This window comes from Pseudonaja textilis, chromosome 1, assembly GCF_049901715.1.
Source record: "Pseudonaja textilis isolate UNSWEBS1 chromosome 1, rPseTex1.2, whole genome shotgun sequence".
Classification (NCBI taxonomy): domain Eukaryota; kingdom Metazoa; phylum Chordata; class Lepidosauria; order Squamata; family Elapidae; genus Pseudonaja; species Pseudonaja textilis.
Window position 1 is genome coordinate 270,909,009 of NC_141990.1, and position 24,300 is coordinate 270,933,308.

The following is a 24,300-nucleotide window of genomic DNA, read 5'->3' on the forward strand; positions in this document are numbered from 1 at the left end:
ATTTTGTCCCTTAACGCACCCAATGATAAGAAGCAAGGCCTCTGACTGGAGCTTAATGAACAATTTCCCCCAGGAAATTGTTGACTCTGCTAGTATTGTTGACATCTTGCTGATTGGAAGCACAGAACTATTGTGACTAGGAGAATGTATTTTTAAGCTCCCTGTGGAAGATTTAGAGGAGCAATGAGATTCTGAATGAGTTTATAAACTTACTTTTCAATGTCCAATTTGCCCCGCTGCACATATTTTTCGTTTTGTTTTTGTAATTACTTGTGGTATTGCTTATGAAAGAAACGCAATTGATACCACCAAGTTCCCATTACTTAGAAAACTGGAAGTGGGGAGCTTTGAGGAAAATACATCTGTGAAAACTGGTCTCTGGGGTTTTTAATCCCGTCTTCAACGTGCCTTGTAGGACTCTTTTCAAAATATGCTTAAGTCTGAACTATAGATGAGGCTGCCTTTCAGGAAAGCATGGTGTTCTGTCAAAACTTGTCTGGAGCAATCTTTATGTTATCTTCACTAAAACTGAAGTTAACAAGCAGAAGTAGATCAAAAGGTGAATGAAGAGATGTCAACAAGTTTTAAAGCCTTCTTATGAAACCTCAAAGTTGCCTATTTTGCTGATCAAACAATGAAAACATTCTTGTTGCTCTTTCATACAATACTCAGCATGTTCCCAATGTCTTCTAGGTATAGGCAGATATAAACACAGAAAAGCCAGACTGTACCCTGAAAGGGTAATCAACTTTTTAATATAAATCAATTTAATCACTGAAAATATTTGTCTTATGTTTAGGAACAAATAAAATACATTCTAGATTTAAGACAAAATAGGAGGGCCTGCAAAGGAGAATTTCTTGTTGATATTTATCTTAAAACTGAAAGGAAATACTGCTTCCTCAGATAGGTATATATGTGGTTGGAAAGCCCTTAACTAAGCCCTAACCTGTCCTGTTTCATTTAATGCCTGTTCTGCACAAACACTAAGGAGGAAGCGAAAAGGATCAGATGAATCTGTTAAAACATTATAAAAAGTTATAGTTCCTTAGGCATACAAGAAGAAAGGTTTATAAGAAAGGGAAAAAACCCTGGCTTCAACAGAGAAGAGCACAGAAATGCTAAAAGGAAATAATAATAGACCAGGAAGAAAGTGGGGTGGGAAGAAGCAATGTTCACTACATATATATCTTTAAATTTGTCTTGAAAATCTCATAGTTCCATCTTGGTGATAATTGTTTAATCTCCCTAGTTGTAGATTCAAGTGTTTTCTTTCACCCACTACAAACTGGTGCACATAGTAGGCTTTTGATATTTGATAGAAAATAAAAATATTCATATAAGTAATTACAAACAATAAACATCTTTCCAACAAAATACTGGGATTGGGGAGAGAGAAATGCATCTTTGTTTTTGAATTACCAACTTGCCACTGAGAAATTTTAGAAACCCCTTTTTCCCTTAGGTGAATTCAATTCTATATTGGGTTCTCGTTCGTTTTTTCTCTTTTTAACACACTTGAGACACAATTTTACATTGTGTCAGAAACTATTAGTGTTATTTATACCTTTGCCCCATTAGTCACCCTATTCCTTTATAAATAGTTTTTATTTATCATAGAAAGAAGACTTACCTGGCACATTTAGAATGGAGGGAGAGATGTCTGGATGTCCAAGCCTAGAATCACCCATCCACCAGACAATTGTCACTGGCTCAGGTGGTCCTACTGCAGCACAAGCCATCTGGAAAGGCCTACCAGGGATAACTGACTGGTCTTTTGGCTCAACAGTGAAATAGGGAACACCTTGAAGGGAGACATTTCCATTTTATGAACTGAAACACATGCATTTAATTCTTTCTTAGCAATTTAGATGTAACATAAAACACTAACATCTCTTGCTCTCACAGAATATATTTTGATATTTGTGGCCATTTTTGTCACTTTCTCTACAAAAAGAAGACTCCACTGTCATTTGCAAGATCAAACATGTCCTTGTATATTTTTTTACTGAAGGGATAAGTTGATCATTGAATGGGAGAAAGAAAGAAATAATTATTTTGATACATTGCCAGGTAATTTTTGAAACTATCCTAACCTTTCTTGAAAATCTGGAATGTGACCTATTGACTGCTTGATAAGAAAATGGAATAGAGAGTGGATTTTACTATCTAATCCTTCTTTCAAACAATTAAAAGTGAAATTCCAACTGTTTTTGATTGAAAGGGAATCAAATAAATATGGTTTGCTGATGAAGGATTAGACTTTTCTCTTTTGTTGTATAAACTATATGATAAGCATTATTCATCGAAAACATTTTACTATGAGCTTAGATGCATATCCGAGAAATAATTAAAAGATACCAACATAACTAGAAGCATGCATATTAAAAGCACTAAAATAACATGTGTCAAGTTTAGAAACTGTCAGAAATTATACTCCTATTTTGTATTCTGACTCTGAATACCTTTCTTTGGCTACATATTAAAAATGTATTCAGAATATAGCTGGCCCTTATTCTAAAGTAACAAAAAATAATAAAGTCTACAGTGAAGGAAAACAAATAAATGTTTGCCCTATAGTGCTTTTCTTGATGCCTTAGTCTATGCTAGATGTTAGAGTAGCTAATTAATCCTAAGTGACTCATGATAACTAAAGGGGAGAAATGGTACCAATGTCTATATATTCATAATAAAACTACATTTATTATGAATGCCTGAGAGAAGATTAAAAATGTGCTTCAATGACAAATATAAACTTTTCTGCCAATCCAAACATTTCATACTCACCAAATACCTGAAAATGTATTTCACATATATTTCAAAGTTTAACAGTTTCTTTTCAAAATAGCTTTGAGAAAAATGTAGTTTATATACAAAAAACACAGCTTCTCTCTTGTTTCAAAACACTTAGATATGAGTGGGTGTCCACCTAGCTTTTCCTGTTTGTCTTCAATGTACTCTTTAAGTTTATTTTCAAATATATTTTTATCCATAATTGACTGGTGCTCCCATAAATTATGTAACTTATTAATATATACTTTCTTGACATTTTGAATATGTTTGGATTTATTTTAAATTCTAACCACTTATTTGCATTTGAAGATAATAACTTTGGACAAACCCATCTACGTTTAGTAATTTTTGTAGGAAGAATGCATAATCTAAACTGCTGGAAATCACTGATACTTACCAGTATATAACTCTGACAGGATTATATCACAAACTGATATTTACACAATGGCAACACTCAGAAAAATAAGCCCCAACAGAGTCCTAACTATGCAGGAATGTTCATTCTTATTTTTAAGTCATTTGACCTCTGATTAGCTGCCTGATCTTAAACAAATATCCCAATCGTTTAAACATTTTCTAAGTGATATCTAAAAACAAGTTGACACAGCTTTTTTCTACTATATAAAATGCTTGCAATATCTTGTGGACATGATACTAAATCAGAGATGAATTTTTTTGATTGATCTCAATGTAACACTCAACGTTCACTGGACTATATAGAGTAAGATACAGAAGGATAATTGTAACTAAACAGAGTAAATAGAATAAGATACAGAAGGATGTGGCAAAGTCCAAATCTCCTGGATAAACACAACTGACAATATGACTTTCCTCAGAACTGATTAGAACAGGAACTGCTCCATGGCCAATGAAAAAGGCCCTATCATCAAATACTATGAGGTAGTATGATTATTATTATTATTACCTTTATTGTCAGAGTACAACATATGTACAATGAGATTGGCTGAGCCTCCCTTCGTGCATCTCCCCCTAACATAGCTCACAATGAGGACAGAAGTCCCTAACCCAGTCCCAATCTTATTACGCCATGTGACCTTGTTGTATATCAGGGTTTGAATAAGCAAATCTAAGCAATAGGTTAAGCAAGAAGAATGTGGGTGCATCGAGAGAAAAACATCACACCCAAAAAGTTTCTTTCCTCAAACCTTACCCACTTCTCTCCTTTTTCTAATTTTTAAGCCACTAATTTCACTTTTAATTTAATACCTGGAAATCAGTGGCAGCTGGCATGCATTAGTTAACCAACCATACTTTAAATGAACACATTTGATCTGTAGGACCCTAAAATATTCAGTTTGTTTCCCAGCAAAAAAATTATATCCTGGGCCAATAAACTTTAAAATGATTTTTCATGTTATAAGCACCTGAAAAGATTTTTAAAAAACTAAAAAAAAAACCTTAAATATTAATAAGTTAGTTACTTCATTGTAATGATATAATACAGATTGACGATGATCACAGCTTCAGGATTCACTCAAGCTCTTTAATATTTTGCATTTAATCATCTAATTTTCTTTATGTCTGTGGGCATAAAGGCTGTGAACATCTCCCAAAGAAACGTTCTAATCATCCAATAAGTCTCATCCTTCTATCCTTTTAATTATGAGAGGACTAACACACAGAGTGAAAGTATCAGAGTTATGAATCATGAACCCCCTGATCTGTCATCTTCTCAACAAGATATTCACCAAGTGCCAATTCTAAGATCTGGTGCAAATATATATGAAGCTTGGTAAAATGAACACAAGCTTGCTTCACATAACATGCTAAATCAGGATATGGGTTGTTTTATTTTGGCTTAGCACAATGGCAGCTATTTTGCTGCTTTTGAGGGCTATGTTTCCTTTTTTTACCCTTAAACACATTTAATAGTATGTAAATGTGAAGCCATTTATTAAGTTGGCATATCATGTTGAGTTGTTGACCTTGGGCTAGTTACTTTCTCTCAGCCCTAGGAAGGAAGCAATGGCAAATTGCTTCTGAAAAAACCTTGCCAAGAAAATGGCAGGGACTTGTCCAGGCAGTAACCAAGAATTGAATGGAAGAAAAAAAAATTCATGGTATATGGCTTAGTGTCCAATATCACATCAGTAATTACTGTTTATTCAATGAACAATGCAGTAGTTCAACAAATTTAAGATTTAGTACAGAGCTGTTAATATAGCTCTGAACTATATTGGGGGAGGGGGAGGAAAAAGCAGATGTCACAGATTCATGGATTGTTTAAATGACATGTCATGACATGAAATTCAGCTGTAAAAGGTTGCAAGTATGAACACTGAGTTTCCTTTCACTGTTCTTCTATTGTAATCTTCTTTCCCAGTTCCACTGATATTCTCAGAGGAAAAAGGCAGTCAAAGAGGCTGTGTCAGCCCCTTCAAACTCCAGACTAGAAGCACCAACCATGAGTACAGTAACTGAGTCGTGCAAGTTTGAATGTATTAGGTATTATTAATTTCTCTGCTTGCCTCTACAATGCTGTTCAAGAAATTAGGGAAGATCCTTTTCGAGACATTAGCCACGCCCCCATTCTTTCTGCAGGCTCAGCTGCCTCTTCTCTGACTGTTGCCTCCTCTGTAGTTCTTCCTCCTCCTTCTGTCTTTCAAGGACATTTTCACAGAACATTATATGTTGTCTGCATCCATTCTCACAAATCCCTAAAGTTTGCTCAGGTACTCCATTATTCCACCACCATCTTTCCAGTGCCCACCAGACTGCAAGCTTCCTCGATTTTTATTTTACTTAGGTTACTTTGAAATAAATATATGAAATGAAAAGCCTGTGAGCTGTAAAGCAAGGTACCTTTCATGTATCCCAAATATCTTTCATGTTCCCAAATAAACTCCTGATCCCTATAGAAAAATCTGTGCTTTTTTTAGAGATGAAGCTATTTGGCCAGAAAAACAATGGCTGAGGTAAACTAGGACAATGAAAATATCCTGAAGGATTGAAAGAATGTTAGGAAACACCCACAATGGGACTGTTCCCAGTTTGAGAGGGTTCTTCTAATCTGCTATGTATAATCTATGTCAGGGGTCTCCATACTTGGCAACTTTAAGACTTGTGGACTTCAACTCCCATAATTCCTCCTCCTGTCATGTAAGCTCAGGAATTCTGGGAGTTGAAGTCCACAAGTCTTAAACTTGCCAAGTTTGAAGACCCTTGATTTATCTGGTTCAAAGCTAGGGAAATCTCTGTACTACTCTAGTGTTCTCCTGGGGCTGCTTTTCATTTTTAGAAGTTGGAATAGTATTTTAGGACACACATCTGCCATAAGACAACTTAATAATATTCCTTCAGATATTAAATAACTCACAAGGCTGACATAAGTATTGAGTAATAATTTTAAATGACAGTTTGTTTTGTTTTTGTTCTTAAATAAACAGTTACTCAAAATCCAAATCAAATAGCTCTTTGGCTCTGTTGGCTTTAAACTTGACATTTTTTGTTTTAGTAAAGTAAAAGCAATACTGTTTGACCTTCAGAGTCTAAGTTACGTCAACAGAAGCATTTAGCCATACCATTTTCTGAGGGGAAAATTCTATTTTCTACATTATGTAAAATATTTACAGGATAGAAATGTAACCTGAGAAAACATCTCAGAGAAGATCCTCCCTAGTTCTCATGAAAATAAAGGGAAGGAAGGGGTAAGCATTGAGACTTATAAAATGCCACTACTATATGCCTACATAAAAGAGCCTTAGCATGCATAACATTGGTTTCCTAGGTTGGTCTACCTTTAAGAGCTGACATCTATAGTCAGAATTCCCCTTTCCCTTCTGACACTAAAGACAACTGTTTCCTTTTTAGGCTAGGAAAGGAGAAGGAAGATAGGGGTTGTGCTAAAGAGAGGATGTTTGGAGGAGGAGTAGCCCAGGGTATGGCTGGGTAGCCTGGCAGCTTCAATTGTACAAAGATGTGCTTACGTGACATCAGGGTTTATGTATATCTGTGCATGCATCTCTTTCTCTCTCTCTCTCTCTCTCTCTCTCTCTCCCTCCCTCTCTCTCTCTCCCAGTTTCTCCTGTGATTTCATTTTTCTTAAAATGACACCTAGCCTCTTTCTCCCCTCCCCCTCCCCCTTTTATTATAAACTCCAAAAGATAATAAGGAAAAGCAGAGGCTTCCTTGTTCCCCATGTGGCTGATACAGCTCATGCAACCTTCCTGTATCGTTTCTTTTATGCTTACCGCCACTGAAAATCTCATTATTTTTTTCCAGAAGAAGGATAGGAGGAAAAAAAAAAAACAGTATTGCAAGTATTTTTGTGCCAAAAAAAAATTAAAAATATCTAAAGAGCATGGTACTCTGAGCCCATGCTGGGACTCTGATTCAGCCATGAGTCAGAACAGCAAGCGTTGCTTGCTGCATTAGAATGTAGCTCTGCCGCAGAATCCTTTCTAGTTATTATACAAGCTGACACTGATAGCATGGTCAGGTCCAGGGCCATAATTATGGCCCATACGGATCCTCCCAAGGTAAGCTAAAGGAAGCCACCCATCCTTTATGAATCATGTAAGTTTGGGCTTCACAGATGTATAGTTACCGAGGCCAAAGGCTCTTTAATATGTCCTCCATCCAATCTGCATAAACTACCAAGTACCCATCTAAACAGAAGTAAGGAAGGAATAAAACCCTATATGCTACTCCCACACAGTTTCCCTACAGTTAAAAGCACGGGTGCATTAATAAGCAGCTAAGATCCTACTACATTCAACCAAATATCAAAATATAGATCGTTTTAAAATGTAAGCAATGATATCAGGAGACAAAAACCCTACAACCATTAAAAGTTAACATGCTGTAGGGTACCATAGGAGAGATTTAATCAGAGCCTCCAGCAGACAATCTCCCTCCTATATCACCAGTTCTCTGGTTCGTGAGCCAGCCAAGCAGACTGCAGCGTTTACTTATAAGAACACTCTACCCAAACCATTTTTCCTTAGTTTTAGCTTGCCTGACTTTATCTAGCGTTAATCCTCCAGCCCAGTTTTCTGCTAAGCTTCATCCTCTGTCTCTTTGACTGTGATCTACCAAAACTAATGCTGGACTCCAACTTCTGCCTGATCACAGCTTATTGACCTTTGAACACATCCCTAGCTTGTGTTTAACCAGTCTCCTGCCTCTCCTTAATCTGATTAACTTTTCTCTGTAATTGACTGGGACCCTCTGGAATTTCCTAACAAAGCTAAGTCCTAGATTTGAAATCAATGCCACTGGCAATAGTGTATGATCTCCAGGGGTGAAATTCAAATTTTTTCCCTACTGGCTCTATGGGCGTGACTGTGGGCGTGGCTTGGTATATTTGGTGTAATAGTAATAGCAACCAGGGACGATTCAAATTGTCCCTACCACCTTTCCTAAGGTGGGCCAAGGTGGTTGAATTTCACCCCTGATGATCTCCCTTTTCCCCTATTTTCATAACATATATCTAAGACCTAAAACAGAGAAGGACATCAATCTTTCCTCACTCACAAGCAGCAAATCAATGTCTTGAAAAATTATCTGGACCTTTTTCCACAATTGATACGATCACCAATATACTCATATCATTATTCTATTGCAGGGGTGTCAAATTCCGGCCCACAGCGGGGTTAGGTCTGGCCCATGAAATAGTGAAGGACTGGCCCATGGTTCCTCTGCCAGTGAAAAAGGAGCTCGGGGTCCCTGGCTCCATTTTCGCTGGCAGAGGGCTGCAGGAGGATACCCCCAGGCTCGCCTGAACTACCACAAGTGCCCCCGACATGAATGATGCCAAGCTGGCCACGCCCATCCTGGTCACGCCCATCTGGCCCTCTGAAGTCAAACACAACCCTGAGGCAGCCCTCAATAAAATTGAGGTTGACACCCCTGTTCTATTGTGAAGACATAGGCGGACAGTCACATTCTAGCAATTTCCTATGCACAATTTCAAATACAAGTCTGGAAACAGCCTTGGAAATGCTCCACGTCCTGTACTACCAAAGATTGCAAAAATTATGTAATAGTCTACAGCTACTCCCTTCCACCAACTTGGGTCTTTATTGGCTCATTATGAGAATATTTTTGTTTTGGTCATAGTTGCACAGACCCTGGAAATGGGCTAACGTCAATCACGGCAACCTCCTCTCACAGTTTACAATAATCACAACTGCCCCAGACAGAAGTCAGCAACGTGACCCCTTACCTTCCACAATAAGCCATACATGTTGTGATTCCTCTTTCTTCCCATTGGTCTCCACTTGGCACCAGTATTTTCCAGAATCTGTCCGATCTACAGACTTCAAGCTAGAAAGTTGAAAGGGGAATATAAAATGGTAAATAATACTGTATACAAACAAACGTGTGGATATAAAATATCTCTTAATTCTTTTGTTTTTAATTTGTCACAAATTGAATAGTGCAGTCTTTTTAGTGTTATTGTTTTCCTCACCCTGAACATTTTAAAAAGGAGGAAAGGGAACTGCATCAATGAAATATTTTGTTATGTGTGTGCCTTCATGTCAGTTTTGACTTTTGGCAACTGTCTGGCCTAGGCCTTGTAGTTTTCTTGGCAAAATTTCAGAAATAGTTTGTCATTGCTTGACAACTAGGGCTGTGAGAAAATGATTGGCCCATGATCATCCACTTGGCTAAGACAGAACTAGAACTCATGGTCTCCTAGTTTCTAGTTTGATGCCTTAGCTACTACATTAAACAGGATCTCAAAATGATATCCAGTCAATTACTATTTCCTCTGACTAGCAGATCCTACCTGGAAGACATTCCCAGGCTAGCCATATAGACTAAAATTGCTAAGGGTTAAACTTGGGATCATTTTGCAAATAAGATGTATATCATTAAATTGATCCAATAACATTGTAAGCTGCCCAGAATATGGGGCGGTAGCAGGACTAAAAATTAATAAAGATAAAATAAAAGTAATAACCAAAAACTTGATAGAAAGTAAAAAAAAACAATTGGAAAGGAAATTGGGATTACAAAGTGTCAAAAAACTTAAATATCTAGGAATTTGGTTAACAGGAAGATGCTCTTCCATAAAAGAGGATAACTATAGAAAATTACTTTCACAGATAAAGAAAGATCTGATCAATTGGGGAAAATTACAATTATCACTATTACGCCGAATAGCGGCCATAAAAATGAACATACTACCGAAGCTATTATACTATTTTCAAACAATACCTATAAAATTGGATAAGAATTTTTCAGGAATTAGATAGGATGGTAATGAAATTTATATGGATGGGGAAAAAAGCATGAATAAAATTGAAAATGTTACAAGATAGTAGAACCAGAGGTGGCCTTGGACTCCCAAAATGGGAAACATATTATCAAGCAGCAATTTTATGGGTTAAGGAGTGGATAAACTTAAAAAATAAAAGAATTTTGGTGATAGAAGGTCATGACCTCCAAATTGGGTGGCATGCCTTTCTATGGGATAAAAAAGAATAAGATCCACTCCTATTTCCATAGACATTTGATAAGGGACTCATTTTTACAAACATGGGAGAAAATAAAAAAAGCATTATTTGAAAAGACCAAACTGAATCTCACCTATGGAAGCTATATTATATCCAAATACAAGGGACATTAAAAAATGATTAGTTATAAAGAATTGGTAGATGAACGGGGGGAATTAAAAACACTGGATAAACTAAAAGAACAAGGGATAATATTAGACTGGTGGGTATATTTGCAAATTCAAACTAAATTTAAGAACGATATAAAGGAGCTAGGGATAGACAAAGATTTACAAAAATTGGAGCAAATCTTGACAGGCAAGGATATAAAATTCATAATACAAACATATAATTATTTACTGGAGGTAGAACAAGAGGAGGAAATTTTTAAGGGACCAATGATTTCCTGGGCAAGAAATGTGGATCATAATATAAATTTGGATGAGTGGGAAAAGACTTGGACCAAGAACTGGAAGCTGACTTTGTCGACGGCATTCAAAGAAAATCAATATAAAATGTTTTGTAGATGGCACTTAGCATTGGCATGACTGGTGAAAATGTATTCAACCTTGAAACCAGAATGCTGGAAGTGCAAACAAAAGAAATGAATGTTTTTCCATATGTGGTGGCAATGTATAGAGGTCAAAAAATACTGGAAGATAATACAGAGATGGCTTTTTGAGATTACAAAATATAAATTGAGTTTGGAACCCGAAATGTTTTTATTAGGTATGATCAAAGGGAATTTGAGTAAGGAGAAAAGATACCTTACTGTACACATCTTAACTGCAGCAAGAATCACGTTAGCACAAAATTGGAAGAGTGATAAAATACCACCAGGTGAAATTGTGATTCAAATAATAATGGACTGTGCTGAACTACATAAATTCACTATGGAACTGAAAGGCAAAGAGGATCGAGAATACTATGCAACATGGGAGAGGTGGTACGAATGGGTGAAGGATAAGGATAAAAATAATGTATAGTCACAAAATAAGAAACATGTATATACAATGACACAATAACTGTTAATGGAAATGAGATTTTTGTATTTTTTGTTTTTAAAGAATAAAAATTAAAAAAAAAACCACTGTAAGCTGCCCAGAGTCACCCTGTGGCTGAGATGGGCAGCAAAGAAACAAACAAACAGGTTCGCCTTCAGACGGTTTCACCTAAAAATGTTTCTGTGAATAGATCAGAAAGCAAGAACTACATTGTAGAACAGCCTTCCCTAACACAGCTTCCAAGTGCTAGCTATGCTGGCCAGATATTATGGGATCCTAAAACATCTGGAGAACATCTGGTTGGAGAAATTTTCTCTTGAAACAAAAACCCTCCAAAGAATGAAGTGAAAGAAAGATTTTTTTTTTCCAAAAGGGTTTTAAAAAAATTGGCACCGATGGATGATACTCTAGGATTACTACCCACATGAATGAACTGTGCAATTCCTGTCTGAAGGTTTTGAGGGAGTTAAATCACTCACTGGTTCCAGGAAGTCTAATGCTGCCAAACTATTCAGCCCTAAACCTGAAGTTTGGAAATAGGCACAGATTGCAAATAATGTTTATTTTACAAGAGTGAAGAGGACAGAGCAAATGTTCCTTCATAAAAGAAATTACTTAAGGATCTGTGATTTTTTTTGACCTTACTCAGCATAGCTCAAATTTAATAAGTCTCCTAACAAACTAATCATTTTCTCATCAGAAGAAAGGGAAATATCATAATGCCTTTGGGAGGATAACTCATTTCACTGGGATGTGGTATAGCCATGGATGCCCACAGGAGAGGTAAGGCGGGTGAGGCAAGGCAATAAATGATGAAGCATGCATGATGATGTCATCATGCAAACACTGTGATTTATATACTTGCCTCAGATGTCAGGTAAATAATAATGACATTTAGGAAAAGCTTCACTAGCATTCTTTCAATTTGTTGTAGAAGTTATTAGGAGAGACATCTTAAAAACCTGATCCAAGAGAGATATTCTACCCCCAGCTATTAATTCACATGGTAATATATATCATCTTTTCTCTAGGAGCTCAAGTTGATTTTCATGGGCACCTTCATTTTACCCCGCCACAATAATTCAGTAAAGTAGACTGAGAGAAAGTGAGTGGTCCAAAAAAAAAAAGTGTGCCAGAATTTCCATGATTGAGGAGGGGTTTGGATCTGAATCTCCCCAGTCCAATGCCGTATCCACCACTCATCACTCATTCTTAAAATGATCAAAGTTTCAGCTAGTGACAGCATCCAGTTTTGTGATAACTCAGCTCATATTCTGGACATGAAGACGGGAAGTTTACTTTCGTATTTAGGTTTCTCTGATTTTCCTGTTAATTTGCTGTCTGCCCTGACCTGCCCACCAAAATTGACTTCTCCTTTCATACACTATTATTCAACCAACGTAAGCTGAAGTTTCCAATGCAGGCTGTCGTTAGGATTGCCTGAGATGCAAACATGAATGCTTGTCACTGTAGAACACTGAAATATTAATTTCCTGCAAACACTGAGATATCAATTTCATTACAGAAGCACAATAAAATTTCAAGGGCTTTGCTGACAATTTACAAATCTCGAGAAACTATTTATTCAGAAGGCCCCAAAGGGATTATTTGCAGAGAGCTTCTTCTCAAGTACGTCTGGCAAAATCACCATGAAAATGAGTTCAGCTTTTTTTAAATACACATACACTGAAGCACACTAAGCGTCTTTTCTACGTCTTATAATCAACTGACTGAAGTATTGCATCCTTGGCTTAAAGTAAATGATGGAGTAAATACTCTGGAACATTGCTTGTGGGAGATGACTAAGGCTTGGTTTGTATGACACATCTTTTTCTCGCTGCAGATCCCAGATTTGATCTAGGAAGTAGAGGCTGAATTAAATTCTCTCCTTTTAATCAAAGTCAAGGAGAAAAGAATGTGAAGGGGAAAAAAAACCAATGTCAAGGAAATGTTTAATTATATATCTCAGAAATTAACCATCTAGTTTTGTTGCAGAGCTTAGGGGAACGAATATATACAGTATATAAAAGTAGTATACAGCTTTCTTTATCTTCAAAAGCTATCATTAACAATGCTGGAAACAAAAACCATGACAGGGGAGAAAGTTCTCTCTGGATAAAATGACAACTACAGGTTCAACAGAAATCTGTGGGGACTAATACAATATAGGCTGGTGGTTCTCTTTAATGCCAATCTTAGAGATGGAAGAAAATGAACATTTTTTTCTGGATTCTTTAGCTAGCAAAGCTAAGAGGTTTGGAATGGACAATCCAGTGTCAATTTGCATTCTTGCATTGGAATATTCTGCCTCTCTATTACTTATAAAAATGACCCCTTATTTTATCTATGAACCCAGGATATAGAAAACAAGACCACTGGTTAAAAAAAACTCACTACCAGGTACACAAAGTAAGTAGCAGCAACCACCCAACTAGGCCTGGTTAGAACTCGGATAGGAGACTGCCAGGAAGATTGCTGTGCTTAGACAAACTGGGAAATTAAAAAGTAGCGCCAGAGAGAAGGGCATGCAAAGCTGAATTCTGTTGCCAAGAAAACTGCACCTATATATCCACCTTTATCTTTATTTTCAAGTATTTGCAAAATGTATTCTGCTTCCAGTGATTGCAATAGGTTATGCACAGGTACAAATTTGTTACCAGGTACCCACCAAACCTTCTACCTTATCCACACATTTTTGTTTCTTCCTTTCGTGAATTCCTGCAGGTGCCATCAAGAAATTCTAATAAATAAAAGGATGTGCGGTACAGAAAATAAAAAGATTGTGTGGTTGAGAGACAGATGGATGGTACCATGCAGATTTACCGGTTGGATGTATAGTTGGACGTATTTCAAATGGGCTTTTTAAGACCAGGTTGCAAAAATAGTTTTCCTTAGGCCACAAAGATGAATAAAATCTCTAAAAGCTCCCTTTTTGTGGGTTCCAGGGGATCTGTGTGTGTCACAAAAGTCATAATGGCAGTAGCAGCCATGCAATCAAAGCTCTGTGGGTTGTAGCTATCTTCTTGACTTTTCTGATATCACCCCTTCTCTTGGATGCCCTAATATGTCCCTGGAGTCCCTCTACCATAATTTTGAAGAACAGTAATATCATTTACCATTATTTTGCTACAGGCACAAATCGCCTAAAACAAGCTTAACAAACCAACAAAAAACAAAGAGGCTTTCCTCTCCTACAACAAAGGAAGAAATTGAAAATCCATCCTTCTCATCCCACTTTACGGTAGTTTTGTCCCTCCAAAATGCAGTCCATAAAAGCCCACTTTTGCCTACAGCAAATCATTCTCCCTCAAGCTCAGGTTGCAATATTGGAGGGAGGGGGCAATTATATTGAAATTGTTCAACGTGTTTAGGATTTGTTATAAGGATTGCTACTAAATAATGAGCGTAGAGTGCCTTAAGCATTTCAATATTACGGGTAGGCACAATGTTATAAACCATTAGCAACAAAAATAGGGAAAGAACTAGAAAGCATAAAAAGTTTAGATCAGTGCTTGTCCACCTCGGCAACTTCAAGATGCGCCAAGTTCCGCTTCCAGAATTCCACACTGGATGGGAAAGTCCACCAATTTTAAGTGTTACAGAGTTTGAGAAACACTGGTTTAGATTCAGGAGAAAAATTCCACAAAACAGGGCAAAATAAATTAATCTTTAATATTAGCATTCATCATACATTGATCTAGCCTATCCTGTTCTCTATGTCATTCTTACCTGAGGAAGCCTATCCAGTGTTCTTCATTTACTGGAATGTATACCTGGTCTATACCCTGCACCACAGCTCCATCTTTGATCCACAGCATCTCTGGTTCTTCCATTCCCTCCAGGCTGCAGTTCAGCTTCACTGGCTGCCCCTGAGAGACGGTCAGTTTGATTGGTATTCCAACCCTTTTTGCTTCTGGAAAGAAGAAAGGAAACTCCCACCCATCCTTGCTCCCAGGTAGGGGAGGAAGGAGGTTGGGAGTACAGCAGATCAATCAAGGTTCCTGATCTATAGGGCAGGGGTCGCCAACCTTTGGGACCTCGGGGGCCACCAAACTCATCATTTTAAATCCTGCAGACCAGAGACCCTGGGAAAATCCCCCCAAAAGTCTGCAGGAAAAGTCCCTACCCCGTTTTCCTACCGATCAATCATTCTTTATTTGGGTTCACAGGATACCGTCTCCAGCTCCGTTCTCGGGGGGGAGAGAGAGACTTTTGGCTTCATGCAAGGAAAATAGCAGTAACTGCAGAAGTCTTTCTTTCTCTCCCCCAAACTCTGTCAGAAATGAGTCTTTGTGAGACTTGTCGCGCTGGCGCAGCCTCTTGGAGCAGGATGTCTTGCAGGGTCCCAAAGACTCATTTCTGGTGGAATTTGGGGAGAGAAACAAGGACTTTTGCTGCTTTCTTTGTGTGTAGCCCAAAGCAGAAGAAAGAACCAGAAAGAAGCAGCCCAGTGCCAGGCGAAGTGCATAGGGTGAGTGAGGCAAGTTCCCCACTCTCTCTCCACCTCCTCCCCTCACTACCTTGTGTCGTTTGCAATGCAGGCGACACAAGCCTTGTGTTCCTGTGGGCCATGTGGGCGGCACAGCCTTGTGTTCCCGCGCAGCCTGGATTAATTGCTTTGGGGGGGTGCTTTGGGGTGACATTTCTCTGCGGACCACCAAAATTTTCTCATGGACCACCAGTGGTCCCCGGCCCACTGGTTGGCGACCACTGCTATAGGGTGATACAGTCGAAGAACTAAATGCACAACCACTTCAATGCACCTCATCTGAAGCTTTATGTATGGATAATTACAGGATATGAACACTGAATTTCCAGTTAGGAAATATTGTAGCAAAGGAGAATAAAAGTATGCAGGACTTCTGCAACAATGTGCTCATTTGGAAATCAGCAGGGTGAAGACCAGTAGCAATTTTTCAGCAGTACACGCAGATGAATTAGGTATCCTTTCAACACTGCATGGCTCATGCATTTGAAAGAATTATTCTCAGAACAATCGTACAATTCCACCCAAATTCCCTCTGGGTGCTTTTTGATTCCCAGATAATATTCATTACTTTAAAGAAAGTGCAACTCTGAACTATTCCTATGGGGAGTAAAAAAATAATTCACATAGGGGTTCATTCAGTTCACAGCTTCTCTTAATTGCAAAAGCTTCTGAACTATGTGAAAACTCTATGGAAGGATTGAATGCTTAGCCCTGAAAGGAAACCAACCACTTTTAGAACGTCTCTCTCTCTCTTTCTCTCCTTTTCTCTTCCCTTTTCTCTTCCCTTTTCCCCCATGTGTGGTGCAGAATTAGTTGAACCAGTAGCCAGGCAACCCGCAAACTTAGGATACATGCCAAATGCTGATCTCATCTCTCTTTTGGAAAGGTGTCACTAATTCATTTGCAGATTGTGATGTTTTTTCTGTTGGAATAAATGTATTCTTCAGGATATGTTTTAGGCCCATCAGACACTTTTAATGTCAGTAGAGGAGACCATGAGCATTTATAAGGAAGACTTTTAACAGACCAGATATTGATATACTGCAAGGAGCAAAATAAACTAGAGGATAACTAAGCTTCAAGACAGAAGAGATTTCAGTCACTAGACTATTGCCTGTCAGTATTATTACATCCTTGATAGCTTTATATTATCTTGGTAACTTTTGGAACCATTTTGTATAAGGAGGTATAACTAAGCAATGTTAATCTTTTTTAGATACTTCAGGCTTGCTAATGGAAAAATATACCATGATAGATAATGATGATGATAACAATAGGTTTTGAGAATAAATATTATATTCATGATCACTCAATCTGTTTCAGAATGCAGATCAATTATTCTGTATTTGCCTTTGCAAACCAAAATCTATTTAGGACTAAGCAAATATAAGTTGACTTATCACTTTGTGTTTATTATTTAGTGTGCTCTACATGGTACATGGCACTGTATCTGAAGATCACCCAAAGACCAGCCCAAATCTGTTAGTTCAGAATGTAATTGGCCAGTCAGATACCATTGGTTTAATCTGTGCTGCTGACAGATTTATGAATATAGCACAGCAGGACTGTTGTTAACCTAAAAAGGCCTCCAAAGCTTGGTTCTGGAATATCATAGAGTCTGTCTACTTTAAGGAGAATCTCTTTGTCTAGGCAGTCTTTTTAGAGGGAGAAACTTTGGATTCTTGTACTGTGACAGATCTGAGGAACATGGCAGGAGCCCTTCCATTGCTAAGTTTAAAACAAACAATGACAAAAAATTATTGAATTGGCCTTCTGAATATTAGGAATGTTTGGGCTGCAGGATTTGGATTATGGGTATATACATAACTTTTCTAGGTACATAATTTTATCTTGTTTTAATTTTAATTATGATTATAAACATTATTACTTGTTTTTATTATGTTTTCTATCCTGGCTAAACTGCACAAAGACTTGGGATGGAATGGTATAGAAATGTGTATATAAACAAATAAATAAACTAGGCTTGAATTTTTGAACTGAAGGATGGCTCGAAGATATTTTAAATAATAACCAGCCAGAGACTGTAGGTGTTTTATGAAACTACTCTTGTGAATTTTCATAGCTCCAGTTCCATTTTTCTTTGATATAGCAATACTTTTAAAAAGCAAACACTTATTGCCGGCTTTCTCCATAAAAGCACCCATCTTCTTCTTCTTCCTAGTGCAGAGGTGACAAACTCAAGGCCTGGAGGCCGGATCTGCCCTGGAAACAGCGAAAACTGGCCCAGTGAAAATGGAGCTTGGGAGGGCTGCGTGCGGCCCTCCCAAGCTCTGTTTTCATTGGCAGAGGATTGCAGGAGACTGTTACAGCCAAAAATGGAGCTCACAAAGGCTGTGGGTGGCACTCCCAAGCTCCGTTTTCTCTGGCAGAAGACTGCAGGAGGCTGTTGCAGCCGAAAATGCAGCTCGGGAGCCCGTTTTCACTTGCAAAGCGCTCGGGGCCCCCAACATGAGTGGCTGAGCTGGCCACGCCCACCTGGCCCCCAAACACAACCCTCATGTGGCCTTCAATGAAATCAAGTGACACTCCTGTCCTAGCGTATTCTCGCAGGTGTACGGTCCGCTTTTCAGATCATGCAATCTGATAAATGTGAGTGTACATCTAAATTTAATGGTGTTTAAGAGATTTAATTAAACCTACTGGATAGCTCCAGCTATTATAGCATTTATGGGAATGAGCAGGCCAAACAAAGCCAGAGTCACCCAACTTGCTTGACAAACTTATGTCAACTCCGTTTCAAAAAATCCAAACGATTATGACTCCAAACCATCTAGCAGTGCATAGTTATTAACATGCTCCAAATAAATTCCACAATTGTATCAGGTGGAATGGTAAGTCTTAGAATTAATCCAACTGCCCTTGGAATAATGGAGAAGAAATAATTATATAGATATAATGTTATCTTTGCACTAGTGGAATTCCATTAACAGAAAATTATAGAATATAGAATAACAGAACTGGAAGGGACCTTGGATGTCTTGGATGGCAATCCCTGGGCCATAGCCTACTCAAAACCAGGCCCCCTGAGCAGTGGACCGGTACACATGCACACACACAGATCCACTCACACAAGTGACAGCCTGGTTCCCTTCTCACCCACAAAGTTGAGGGCATCTGTTCCAGTCTAACCCCCTGCTTAAGCAGGAGACTATATGATTCTGGACAAACGGCTTTCCAATTTCTTCTTTAAAACTTCCAGTGATGGAGCACTCACAACTTCTCTCTTTGATAAGCTTCCATCCATTATTTCTTCTCCTGCCCTCAAGGGGAATAGGTTGACCTCCTCCTCTCTGTGACAGCCCCTCAAACCAGGGGTGGAATTCAACTGGTGTTACTACCAGTTCGGTGATTACGTTTTGCGCCCGTGTGTAAAAAAAGAAACCTTAAGCTGTGCTGCCCAGACAGCTGAAAAGCGCTGCGTGCAGGTGTGCAGCATTTGAAAAGCCTTTCCCCCCCCCCCAGCTTTTTCAACCTCAGCTGTGCTGTGCAAAGCAGCTGAAGTTGAAAAAGCGGGAAAGAAAGGACAGGTAAGAGCCTGGGCGGGCAGGTGGGCCAAGCAGCAGCAAACACAGAACCGGTTCTGTGTCTGCTGCTCTTCAGAGCTACCGGTTCTATAGAGCTGGACAGCATCCCACCCCTGCCACAAATATTGGAAGACTGCTATCATGTGACCTTTAGTCCCTCCCTTTGTTAGACATATCCAGTTCCTGCAGCTTCCTCGTTCATTGTACATAAACTCAATGGAGTCTGAATGATAAGAAGAAACATTAGAACCCACTATTCACACAAAGGGCAGCCATGTCTCCAACAACTAGATAGTGTTAGTCCTGCAAAAAAGTGGTAAAACATGGCTGTGTATTTTTGTTAATTGAGAACTCTACATATCTGTCCTCTTGCCTTATCTCAAGAAGAAGAGATTTACAAACATCTCCATAGGAAGTAGTGGTTGGTTTCCAAATGACAAGCTGAGCCATTGCACCCCATTCTTAATGGTACTAACAAAGTAAAAGAAACAAGACTTATAATAAACCAGAAGGTACTTCATGGTTCAAATCACATAGCTACACGTGCCAACGAACAAACGCACATTCTATTCTACCTACTGCTTCTCTTAGTGAAACGACTATGACAATTCTTCTTCTTTCCTAGATCAAAGCCAAAGCACACAGTGCAAAATGTGAGAACTGAACCTGCATTTCACTGATCTCCTAGAAAGCAGACATTACATCTGTCAGTATATTCATAAGGCACCTCTACAAAACATTCATCTACCAATGATAAACTAGCAATTGCACTCATTGAGGCGTAATATTGACTGACGGAGTACACCATGCTAAGCTACGATTTACTTTAAAAAAAAAACATAAATAGTTCTGTTCATGTAATATGCTTTTCAGATCAACAGGAGAAGCCCTGTTGAAGATAATCCTTCTGTGAGGAGCTTTACTACAGTATATGATATGCAGAAAAGGGCTTTATCTGAAGTAGCTCCTGGAATGTACAAAACATCCTTAGGAACATGTACTTCCATTCTCCTGCTATTTAAGAAATAAACATTTATGGAGTTATTGGTGCTCTCATAGGTTGGTTGTTTCATTACCCAACTAGGTAACGTCATGCTGTGCAAGTCAATTTAGAGACTGCTGCCCATTTATATACAGTAGCGTGCCCTACCAGTTTTCTTTTATTATTATTAATATTTTTATTGAAAGTTTTATAACAAGCATAAAAGCTAACACAAACTAATAAAAGGCAAAAGCAAAAAAGAGAGGCAAGAAAAACAAAGATCAACTTGAAGAAAGAATAAAAAGAAATAGAAGCTTCCAATTTCCTTTTTAAATATAAGTACAATATATAAACAAATATAAGTACCACTACAAAATTACTTCTTATTCTATGGTTACAAAAGAAACTCTTTCCTATTACCCATCATTTTTAATAATTGAAACTAGAAATAACAATAGCACTTAGATTTATATACGGCTTCATAATGCTGAGAGGTTTACAGAGTCAGCATACTGCCCCCAGCAATCTGGGTCCTCATTTTACTGACCTGGGAAGCATGGAAAATTGAGAAAACCTTGAGCTGGTCAGGAATGAACTCCTGGCTGTGGGCAGAGTACTAAATAACAAATTATAAGTGCATTTTTTCCGTTTTTAATGTAAAAATCTCTAAAAGCTTACAAATCAACCATAAATATAGACATTGCTTCTTCTCTAATCAAAGATGTTAATTTAACTATCACCACAAGTTCCATCATCTTCACCAACTGTTTCTCCATTGTGGGTATTATTGAACCTTTCCACTTTTGAGCATACAATAATTTTATTCGGTTGTCATATATAAAAACAAAGTTCTACGACTTTTTCTAGTTGCTTGTCCATTAGTTCCAAAAGAAAAGACTCTGCTTTCAACTATATTTTAACCTTTCTAATCTTCCGAATTAATATATCTATTTGTATCCATTTTTAAGGGTTTTTTTAACATGTCCACCAGGCATGATAAAATAATAAAATTCATAATATTCATATTTCCTGCAAAGATTTGAAGCACGTTTTTATATTTTGGACAATTTCTTTGGTGACAAATAACTATGATACATTATTTTATAAACATTCTCTTTAATACTAGACCATAATGTAAATTTTAATCCTTTCAACCACATATTTTCCCATTGATCTATATGCATTTTAGAGCCATTTTTTTTACCCATTTTATTATGCATTCTTTCACTTGTTCTTCTCTCATATTTCAGCCAATGTTTATACATTTTAGCAATAACTTGTTCATCATTAGTAAATAATTCTATTCCAAACTTGGACTTACTTTTTTTAAAACCATAAAGTCTTTTATTCACTTTAAATGTTTCTGTTAATTTTACATAAGAAAACCATTGATAACAGCTTCCAGTATCAAATATTCTTTTGATTTCATTTTATAATCTCCTTGAGAGAAATTCTAATACACTGTAATCAGTGGTGGGATTCAAAACTTTTTACTACCGGTTCTGTGGGTGTGGCTTGGTGGGCGTGGCAGGGGAAGGATATTGTAAAATCTCCATTCCCTCCCCACCCCACTAACCTGCTTTCCAGCTCCATTCTCCTGTGCAGGGCAACAAAAGAAGACCCAGCCAATCAGCTGGGACTCGGGAGGCAGCGAATAGATGGGGACGGGGCCAGTCAGAGGTGGTATTTGCTGGTTCTCCAAACTACTCAAAATTTCCGCTACTGGTCAGAACCTGCTGAATATCACCTCTGATTGTAATAAGTTAACCATTAACGTTTACTTGCTGTTTCTCTTTTATAAACTGTGTCTTGAACTGAAAATCTCAAACTGTTTTCAAGAAGAATCTACATTTGAATTCATTCCATACTCTTAAGAATAGCCTGCTGGGATAAAGACTTTTAAAATCTACATTTATGTGAATGCCACTCAAATTTCAAATTGTGACCTTCTAAATCCAATAACTTTCTGCAGTATTTCTTAACAACGCCCACTTTTCATTCAAATCAAACAACAGGATGCGAAATATAGTTTAAAATCTGGTAGGCCCAAATTTCTTTTTTTCCTTCACATCTTGTAATACCTTTTATTTATATATTTATACTCATATTTTTTTTCAATTGCCATACAAATTTAGATATATCCTCCTGCCATTGTTTAAATGCTATGTCAGTTGTCACAACAGGTATTGTCTGAAACAAAAATAATATTCTAGATAAAATATTCATCTGAGTCACAGAAATTCTAACAATGACAATTGCAACTGATCCTATTTTAACATGTCTTTTTGACTTCATTAGCTTAACACAGTTATTTTGAAATAACATAAAATTCATAGTAGTCATAGTTCTACCGAATATTTCACCTTCTTCTCAATCTTAAAAACTGCTTTATTCCTTAATTCTAGTTGATCTTTCATCTTCATATTGTCTGTTAACATTTCTGTCTTCTGTTTCTTAATCCTGAAATCTATTAGTCACCAAAATTCTTTTAATTTACTTTTAATTTATTCAATCTCTTTTAAGGAGTCTGCCAAAACCAAATTATCTGCAAAACATCATATGTTTTAGCCTCCAGCCTCCTAATCATCTTTGCTGCTCTTCTCTGCACTCTTTCCAGAGTCTCAGCATCTTTTTTTTAATATTGCTGTGATCAAAACTGGACACAGTATTCCAATGTTTACCAAAGCAGCATAAAGCAATACTAACATTTCATGTGACTTTGATACTATCCCTCTATTGATGTAGCCTATGACTGCATTGACTTTCTCTGGCAGCGCAGCATACTGCTGGCTCACATTTAAGTTGTTGTCTACTAGGATTCCTAGATCCCTCTTAAGGTTACTGTTGTTGAGCCATGTACCACCTATTGTATACCTGTAGCCTTTGGTTTTTCTTGCCTAATTGTGAAACCTTACATTTCTCACCACTGAATTGCATTGTGTTAGAAAGAGCCCAATTTTCAAGTCTGTCAAGATCCTTCTGGATTATGAGCCTATCTTCCGAAGTATTAGCTATTCCCCTCAGCTTGGTGTCGTTTGCAAATTTATAAACTTATATAAACATGTATCCAACATTCATATCTTCCAAAACTTTAAACAAAAAAAAATTCCAGTTCAAATTATCAAAAGTGACATGATCTAAGTAAATGCTTGTCCTGCCAATATTGATGGAGTTTTTCTCCTTGATAGTTTTTTTTAGAAAACAAATTTACATTGGCCATTGGTCACCCAATTCACCCAATGGTGACTCCGAGTGACTTACAACGGTTAAAATTGTATACAAAACCCCCAAATCCCCACTCTGCTTGATTGCTTTGACTGGTGTTAATCCTTGCTCATTTGGGGGTTGGATGCTGGAGTGACTGTTCTCCAGTTCTTCTCTAGCAACCAACACCCAAAAAAGGACCTACCAAGGAGAAATCACATCCCCACTAAAATGGAAGGGCAAAATACTGTATATAAACAGGGAGACAACACCACACTCACTAGCACTGATGATGTTACCTAGTTGGGTAATGATATGTCTACAAGCAAACAACCAAGTTCAGAGAACACCAGAACATCCGACTCAACCCTGAGCTACATCTATTCTCTTCTATTGGAAGTAATAATCTCTTCCATCAAGCATTTCGTTAAACATTTCTATTTAACCAACATTAAAATTTTAACTTAATATTAACTGTTTTGACTGGTTTTTATTGGTTTGTTTATATTTGAATTTGAATTTTCTTTTCAGTTGTAAGACTCTGACTGCCAAAGAGATTGAAAATTAGTGTATAGGAGGGAGGGAAGGGAGAGAGGGAGGGAGGGAGGGATAAACTATATCAATGGCGGCTAACCTTTTTCAGCTCTTGTGCTGATAATTGCGTGTGCGCTCGCTTGCATGCGCTCGTGTGCCAGCACCCAGAAGGCAATGCGTGTTGCCCCCCACGCATGCACAGGTGATTCCCCCCTTCATACAGCACATCTGAGCATGCATGTGCGATCCTCTCATGCACAGCCATCCCTGTGCATGTGCGCATGTC

At 37.8% G+C, this 24,300-nt stretch overlaps 1 protein-coding gene across 2 annotated transcripts in view; it reads right to left on the bottom strand.

Moving 5' to 3' along the window:
• Nucleotides 1-24,300, bottom strand: part of TYRO3 (TYRO3 protein tyrosine kinase) — a 75,299-nt gene that overhangs the window by 45,495 nt on the left and 5,504 nt on the right. For both annotated transcript variants that reach the window (XM_026709822.2, XM_026709813.2), the window contains exons 2-4: nt 14,990-15,173; nt 8,981-9,081; nt 1,634-1,804 (exon numbers count right to left, since the gene is read on the bottom strand). In XM_026709822.2, coding sequence (XP_026565607.1) covers nt 1,634-1,804; nt 8,981-9,081; nt 14,990-15,173 — 456 coding nt within the window. The remainder of the gene's footprint in view (nt 1-1,633; nt 1,805-8,980; nt 9,082-14,989; nt 15,174-24,300) is intronic.